This window comes from Monopterus albus, unplaced genomic scaffold (genome assembly GCF_001952655.1).
Source record: "Monopterus albus unplaced genomic scaffold, M_albus_1.0 scaffold208.1, whole genome shotgun sequence".
Lineage (NCBI taxonomy): Eukaryota > Metazoa > Chordata > Actinopteri > Synbranchiformes > Synbranchidae > Monopterus > Monopterus albus.
This window is the reverse complement of record NW_018128088.1, coordinates 675,272-684,091: the sequence shown is the minus strand read 5'-3', so window position 1 is coordinate 684,091 and position 8,820 is coordinate 675,272. Positions and strand designations below refer to the sequence as shown.

General features: G+C 43.6%; 1 protein-coding gene across 1 annotated transcript in view; it reads left to right on the top strand.

The window, feature by feature from the left end:
- Window positions 1-1,601: 1,601 nt before the first annotated feature.
- The window catches only part of brd10 (bromodomain containing 10), an 11,071-nt gene continuing 3,852 nt past the window's right edge, over window positions 1,602-8,820 (top strand). Inside the window, 9 exon segments of the mRNA XM_020618634.1 lie at window positions 1,602-2,058; window positions 2,488-3,204; window positions 3,741-3,941; window positions 4,068-5,683; window positions 5,790-5,851; window positions 6,616-6,705; window positions 6,881-6,996; window positions 7,230-7,453; window positions 7,563-8,820. The exon segment at window positions 7,563-8,820 is cut by the window's right edge and continues 4 nt beyond it. Coding sequence (XP_020474290.1) covers window positions 2,498-3,204; window positions 3,741-3,941; window positions 4,068-5,683; window positions 5,790-5,851; window positions 6,616-6,705; window positions 6,881-6,996; window positions 7,230-7,453; window positions 7,563-8,820 — 4,274 coding nt within the window. The 5' untranslated portion in view covers window positions 1,602-2,058; window positions 2,488-2,497.

The following is an 8,820-nucleotide window of genomic DNA, read 5'->3' as shown; positions in this document are numbered from 1 at the left end:
TGTATTGCTGTTGAACTATATGTCTGCTGCATTATACAGAGCCTCACAGATAATGATGTGGTGAACAAAATACTAGAAGCTAATGTCTATATAATTTAATACAATTCAACAACAACACAAACTAAAAACCAGCACACAATTGAACGAACACCTCTCTCAAACAGTTTTAATGAAAACTGAACATTATCACCGACATGAAGGGGGATTGCAGGACTGTTCTATTAAACCGCATTCGTTGTATCTAGGTGTAGGCAAGCCCTCTGTGTTTGTGTAATCCAATGCAATGCACAGTATGATTGTCTGATGTGCTCATTCCTAATCCTGTCCATCCTGGTCCCTCCTAAACAGAACCTCAACATCCTCATCTCTGCTACCTCCATCTCTGCCTCTTGTCTTTTCCTCACTGCTACAGTCTCTAACCCATACAGCATAGCTGGTCTCACTACTGTCTTGTACACCTTTCCTTTGATTCTTGCCAACACTCTTCTGTCACACAACACTCCTGACACCTTTCTCCACCCACTCCAACCTGCCTGCACTCGCCTCTTCACCTCTTTCCTACACTCCCCATCACACTGGACTGTTGACCCCAAATACTGTACCTTCTTGACCTCAGCCCCCTGTAACCTCACTGTTCCACTTCCCTCCCTCTCATTCATACACATGTATTCTGTCTTACCATGACAGACTTTCATTCCTCTTCTTTCCAGAGCAGACCTCCACCTTTCCAGGTGTTCCTCCGCCTGCTCTCTGTTCTCACTACAGATCACAATGTCATCCTCAAACATCATTGTCCACAGAGATTCCTGTCTGACCTCATCTGTCAACCTGTCCATCACATTAGCAAACAAGAAGGGACTCAAAGCCGATCCTTGATGTAGCCCCACCTCCACCTTGAACTCCTCTGTCTGACCTACAGCACATCTCACTTTAATTACATATAGGACTGGTGTACCCTAATAATCGTCTTAATTAAACACCTTGACTCTTGCGCCAGGATTGACACACACCAGCCTGTAACCGAAACCTATCTTTGATGGAACTTTTTGGTGAGATAAATAGCCCAGGGCTAAGACCTACCTGACAGACTAAACACAGGGCAAATTAAAGCCCTTGCCCTAAACCCGTGCGTCTATCATAAACGTAATACGCTCATCTGCCTGTCGTATATTGGTGTCTAGCGACATCTGTTGGTTACAACTGGAATGTATATGGTGCTTAAGTTAAAACACTGCATGGTACAGTACCTACCGTGTCTTCTGCACGTCAGTGAAAGATATTGTTCAAGTTTGAATGGATGCTCAAACAGTCTGATGCTGCTGATTCGTGGTTGTGCACAGTTACCTTATCCATAATATGCGGTATTTCATTTTTACCAACAGCTGTCTTGAGATGCTCATTTTTAAGTTTCAATGAACGACGTAATTACGATAAGTAATAAGTTGAGAGAATATTGAGTGTATGTCAGCATAACCCCCAAAACCAAAATAATTTGGTGTGACACGCGACCAGCTGGCTACGTCAGGCTGCGCACATTTGCATCGGGCGCACGCAGGGTGGAAGTGAAGTGAAGTGGACTGCTCAGTAGTCTTCAGGCAAGCCAGAGTAGACGGTTACTAGGTTTCTGTAACCCCTTCAGGGCTATGGGGGTATCTGACACAAGGCACTGATTTATCTTTAAATTGAGCCTCGCATTTCTACGTGTCACAAAGTACCTGCCAACTTGTAAGCCTAGCTGGTTAGCCGAATGGTTAACGTTAGTGGTAATGAAGTGTTGTGCATTGTCGGACAATCAGCTAGGGTTACTCCGGCTAATGGTCCTTTAGCCATCTTGTTGTCACTGACATCACTCCGTGTGCTGACGACATGAGATGTCTCCATAACTTTTTAACTGTTGGACATTTAATTGTTATACTTTTTTTTTTACTATGGACAGCGAACGCAGCAAATGCAGGCCCCAGTTTGGAGACAATAGCGAGCTAACCAAACTAGCAAGCTGTGGTGGGTGCTAAGCTTGCTAAAATCTGGTTTGTTTGGAGCCGCACTGAAAACGCCGAGGTATGTTGTTTAACCGACCAATCTCAGGCTCTGGTTAGTTTGTTTTGGTGTTATTTTGCACGTGATCAAGGCACGATGGTGATACGTGAGTGCGCTGTAGATCTCTATGAGCAAGCAGAGCAAAGTTTATTTACTTACAGCTGTTTTGACTACCATTAGCTAGCTCACTGTTAGCCAGTTATCTAGCTAGTCTTTAATTCACTGAAAAGAAAAAGTGTGCAAAGACCTTACTCACTTCAGCAGCTGGTAATTTGGAGACAGTGACACGAGGTGAGCATAACTGTTGTGATTTTTTTTCTTTGTAATGTAAATAGGTAGTAAGGACTGTTTAGTTTGTCTTTGTCTAGTTTTCCATTGCATCAGAACTATGTCGGAGTGTTGTTTGGAACATTAAAGTTCACTATACATGACACCTGTTACCCACTTAAGGTGCCTGGATATGACAGACCAAATCACAGCAGCTTTTGATTATCCACTGTACCACAACCAAGACTTAACTGTCACTGACCAAGCCTCAGCACCCCAGCAGTCTGGCCCTGATATCATGTCTTCACAATCCAAATTTGTGAGCAGAAGCACAGAAGACACTGACCTGGTCTTGAGTGAGGATGGGCTCAATAATGGCACCTGTGAAGTTAAGACTATGGTAGGATTACACTGTCCCAGCGACGGTGGAGATGCAACTGTTGAGGGTGATCACCTTGCTCTGAGCAATGATGGCATGTCAGAGTTTTCTAACAGTGACCTTTCTCTGCCAGAGGTTTGCATTTCCACCAACAGTAGTAGCTTTGAAGAGGATATGAACTATGAGATCCAGCAAGCTTATAGGATATTCACTGGCTTTCTTTTGGACAAGTGCAAAGGAATTACCAGCCCATTCCTCCATCCCATTGGCCACCAGGAGGCCCAACATGGCATTGGTGGGGTCCTGGGCCGGGGTCAGGCACAGCTCAGGCAGTCGATGTGCTTGCGTAGAATGGAGGAAAAGTTCTTCAACCAAGCATATGAGACCATAACAGAGTTTGTTGCAGACTTCAGGCTGATGTTGGAGAACTGTTATCGCTACCATGGGGTGGACCACTGGATGTCTAAACAGGCTCAAAAGCTGGAAATCATGCTGGAGCAAAAACTTACATTGTTGTCCAGGTAAACATAATGCAATTGCAGTATTGAAGAAATTGCTTAGGTAGCAAATGTTCAACAGCATGATGCAGCTGCAACCATAGAGGTCCACAAATGGTGCTTTCTGTGTTTGGTGCATTATAAGTTAATGTGAGCAGTAAATGTGTCTGGCAATGTTAGCTCATAAATATTTATATTTATTTATTTATATTATATTTGGATGCAGTTTGTGGAATAGAGTGGTTGAATTACTTTATTGTCAGCCAGTATTTCTGAATTGCATAAATATAAGGTGTATATAGTATGTTTTTTTATTATTGAGAGTTGATTCAGCAGCATACTATGATATTATCGTCATCTTATTATTGATCAAAAACTTATTGTTATGTTTTAAAATAGACAGAGGAACAAACCTTTTAATGCATTTTGAATGTTTGTTTGGATGTTGGATTACATGAGCAACATGTACTATTTGTTTGCTTCCAGCAATCCTGACTGCTAAAATCAGCAACTTGAATCATATTAACACATTTGTGTTTCCTCTTCATCTGTCAAATAAGGCCCTTGCGAGAAAAGACAACCTTGGCAGTGACTTCTAAAGGACGTTTTGGTGCAGAGGAGGAACGGGGTTCAGGGGGCACCACCACAAGGAGGAGACTTGCACCACGAAGCCTGGCTACCATCACTGTCGGTGGGCATGAGTCTATTATGGTTCAGGCTCTACGGCTGGAAGAGCAACAGAGGGCCAGAGAAGAAAAGAGGTGGGTGAATATGTGAGAGTTGAATAACAGTTGCTGTCATAAATATATTTTTATTTAGGTTAAAATACTACAGAGAATTTGTTAAAACAGGGTGCAAAATAAACCAACTAATAATTTGACTTTCAGGCAACGTGAGCTTGAGAAGAAAGAAGCAGAAGAAATGTCAGCCAAAGAGGTGGAAGAATGGGAGCAGACTTTGTTGTCACAGGCTTCCCCCCAGACTGTGGACACCCTTTGGGAACTACCTGCTATAGGGCACTTCCTTTGCCTGGCTCAGACTGCCCTTAACCTCCCAGAGATTATATTTTTTGAGCTGGAGCGTTGTTTGCTGATGCCCCGCTGCAGCCTCCTCCTCTCCAAAATAATGTCTTCCCTATTGTCCCCACCCCAACGGAGAGCCACTCTGCACCGTCGGCCTGCACTGCCTTACCGTCGTTGGGAGTCAGAGCTCAGGCAACGGGTCAGGAGCTGGTATCAATCTGTTGGCAGCTCACATGATCAGCCAGGTCGGGCTGAGCAGATGGGACTCTGCTACCAATTTTTTAGCATACTTGGGGAGGTGAATCCTTTGGAGGACACACCTTTTCACTTGCTGTCCTTCCATCAGCGAGTTTGGCTTCTGAAAGGATTGTGTGATCATGTGTATGAGACACAGAAGGATGTTCAGGATGCTGTGCTGGCCCAGCCCATTCATGAATGTAGGGAGTCTATTTTGGGATATGACAGCAAGGAGAATGCCTATATACATTTCCCACATTTTTGTGGGGCAGATCTGAGGATCTATTGCCAGAGCCCCAGCATGCCCCCAGCGTTCCCTTTCCCTGCTCTATGGGTCAAAAGTGTTGAAATAGAGCCAGGGACAGAGGGTGAAGAGTCAGATGGAGCGAAGAATGAGGGGAATAAAAATGACACGGGGTGTTATAGAGGCTCCATGTGCACAGGAGAATCTCATGATTTTGAAAAAGGAAAAGCAGAGATACTTGAGGTTTTCAGAAGAGAAAATGGGGATGGAGAAGAAGATAAAATGTTTAAATTGTGGTCAGTGAAGAAAGAGAGAGGCTCTGATTCAGACTCCTGTGAAGATTCTAAATTAGACTTAAAAAAATATTCTAGCTACTTATCCCTTTCACACACTCGTTCTGTTGGTGGAAGTGGTCTGAAAATGGATTTAAAGGGAGAGGCTGTAGAGTTGGAGCAACAGTCCAAGAGACTCCCATCAAAACAGGGGCTGTTTCTCTCATTGGGTTCAATGTGCATCATTAGAGCAGAGACACAGGAGCCCTGTCTCAGTGTAGGGGAGCACAGCTACACAGGCAGGTCCCCAGCTCGCTCAGTGAATCTGGCTTCCCCCACCAAACCAATAGGGCTCAACACAGAGGGAGAAAATTCCAGTCAGAGACATGAAAGCTCATCCTGTATTGAATGCTGTAAAAGTAAAACTAGTAATGTTAAATCTGAAGATCATGACTGCTGCTGTAGCACATCAGGGCTAGCTACACAGTTGTCTTCTGAGAGCACCCAAAACTCAAGTGAAGAGAAGGTGAATGACAAAATCTGGGCTAAAAAAAAAAGGCGGAAGAAAAAGCGAGGGAGGGAAAAGCTATCGAGATTAAAAGGAGAGCACAAGCAGTTGCAGCACGTGGACAGGATGAGGCTGTCCCCAGCTGAGGCTGCCAAATCTGCAGTGCAGAGAGTTGCCACATCGATGAAGAGAAAAGACAAGAAGAAAAAACATGAAACAGGTGAGAAAAACCTCAGTGTTCTTGTTGGTGCACTGGTTTCCTTTGGTACTGTGTAAGTATGTTCACTGCCACAGTGCCATATGATCATAATCTATTATCTCGACAGGAAAAAAGCTTGAATCTTCAAAGAAAATTAAAGATGACCTCCCAATTGAACCATCATTTAAGGTAAGGTCACACTCTTGAATAAATACACTTTTATTTCTTTAGCAAGTATTTGTAATGCTATATTGAGTTATCATTTTTGAAAAACATTTTTTTAATAAGTTTATACTGTGATTTTTCCAGTGTGATGGGGAGTGTAGGAAAGAGGTGAAGAGGCGAGTGCAGGCAGGTTGGAGTGGGTGGAGAAAGGTGTCAGGAGTGTTGTGTGACAGAAGAGTGGCAGCAAGAATCAAAGGAAAGGTGTACAAGACAGTAGTGAGACCAGCTATGCTGTATGGGTTAGAGACTGTAGCAGTGAGGAAAAGACAAGAGGCAGAGATGGAGGTAGCAGAGATGAGGATGTTGAGGTTCTCTTTAGGAGTGACCAGGATGGACAGGATTAGGAATGAGCACATCAGAGGGACAGCTCAGGTTGGCTGTTTTGGGGACAAAGTCAGAGAGGCCAGACTGAGATGGTTTGGACATGTGCAGAGGAGGGATAGTGGTTATATTGGTAGAAGGATGTTGGAGATGGAGCTGCCAGGCATGAGGTCAAGAGGAAGGCCAAAGAGGAGATATATGGATGTGCTAAAAGAGGACATGAAGTTAATTGGTGTGAGAGTAGAGGATGCTGAGGATAGAGTTGGGTGGAAACAGATGATTCGCTGTGGCAACCCCTAACAGGAAGAGCCGAAAGAAGAAGATACTGTGATTTTTCCATTCGTCTTTTTTCTTCTCTCTCTCTTTCTTTTTATGTTCTTACTCAAATTGTTATTTCTTATCTGTAGTTGGTATGCACCAGCCTTGAGGAGTTGCGAGAGCTGATCAGTAAGACAGAAGATGAGCTTGACGACCTGGAGAGCACCAAAAAGAGACTGGTAGGTGACAGTCGTAGTTCTGTCAAAAAGAGTCATTCACATACTCTGGAACTGTGTCTGTTTGGTAGAGATTACAATTTGCTAATATATTTTCTTACATATGGTGCTGACTTGGCTAAGGATTTTTTTTTGTTTTGTTTTGTTTTGGGGGTTTTTGGCATGTTGAAATGGACAGGGTCGGTGGTATTATAGGAGAGAAGCAGTGAAGGACCTCCACAGCACTCTAATTAGACTGCTGAATGAGCTTTCACCCTGGGAACCCAAACTTGTGAAGGCTTATCAAAGAAATAGGTACAGCTCATTTGGCATCTAAACAATGATGTGATCAAATCTGTATAAATGCTGTTTGTTTGTTTTAATAAAGTTTTGTCCTGATAATAATACTTTGTCTTCTTCATGTTGAACTCAGCTGACCAATACAAAGCATAATAACAATAATTGATTAAACTGCACTTTGTATATTTCATCATTGCTGGAACTAAAAGAAATCTTTACTGTTACTTTTTCTCCTATTTCTGTATCAGGCTTCGTTTGAAAAAGGAATTTGATCATTTCAAGAAACACCCAGAGTACAATAACTTTGTGCGTGAGGAGTGTATTTCATCATCATCAGATGATGATGATGATGATGATAATGATGATGAAGAGAGGGGTTGGGGAAAGGACGTCTGTTCACTCTCAGATCATTATAGAAGATCAGAAGAGGAAGACCTAGAACATATGGTCCCCAGAGGTCTGTGGAGTGGAGGTAAAAAATCTAATATTTGAAGTTTACTGTGCTGTAATGTAAATTTTTTTCCACGTTTATTTAACTGCTCTAGAGGTATCCCTAATAGGCATCTGTATTTTGTTCGCAGCAAGCACCAGAGAGTTTGTGGCTGACACTACTGAAGAAACAACAGTAACCTATGTATCTCCTAACCACATAAAACACTCTTTAAAGAAAGCTGTTAGTCTTTTGCCAAGAGTTCACTCTGGCAGCAGTAACATTCCTTCTACCACTGACTCGTGGCCACAGTCTAGATCTGAACTAATCCCATCAAATCAATCCAGGGATTTAAACTCAGCATGGGCAGAAAGATCTCCAACACAGACTTCACTTTTGCCTAGACCCACCATCCTCCACCCCACCACTGGGCTACCTAAGGGCTACACACCCATCCCTACCCTGTTGGCTAAGAGTGTAGGAAATAAAGTGACCTTAATGAAACGGCCTGCTCATTGTCCAGAGGTCAACAAAATAGATAGACAGGACAAAGGGTGTTTGGTCTCCCTGCCTACCTCTGTAGTGGCTACCACAAAACCTTCAAAAGCACAAAGTTCTCCATCCATTTCCCAGCAGAACTCACAACAGATACAGGCACAGAGAATACAGCAGACCCAAGCACTTACACAACCAAGAATGGCCACAGTGACAGCAACTCTTCCTAAATCCCCACAGGCCAAACCAACCCAGAGTGCACCAAAAGGTCCAGTCCAGGTTGTGTACAAAGTACCTGAGGGGTTGGGTCATGTAACTGAAGACAGCAGCAGCCCAGTCAAGGCCTCTGTTCATTCTGTAGTGAACCAAAACACTGAGGAAAAGATCATGCAGAAAGTGGTAATTCTGCCTTCTAACCTTCTCATTCACAAAACTGAAGAAAAGGCGTTTTTACACCAGCAACAACCTAAGGGTATTCAAGTCCCAGTTTCCAAAGTGACCAGCCCTGTATGTATGTCTACCAGTGTACCTGGTTTCACTATTCCTGAAAACAGAATTCCTGTTCAGCAAGTGGCTCCCCTTAAAGATGCCAAAACAGTGAGGACCCCTTCTCCTGTTTCCATTTGTCAGCAGCATGGGGCCACAAACACACCTGGATTCAAGGTGGCCCAAGTTTGCAGTCCCCAAGCCAAACGAAACTCCTCAACAATCACAACTCCCTCAAGTGCAGTTTCTACTGAGCCTGTTAAATCTACAGACCCTAAACAAGAACTTAAGACTGTGTGTATCCGTGACTCGCAGTCAATCCTGGTAACAACTAGAGGAGGCAACACGGGCATTGTCAAAGTCCAGACATCTTCAGACCACAGTGGGCGTGGTTCTTTACCCACCAGTCCAGTCATCACCATCTCACC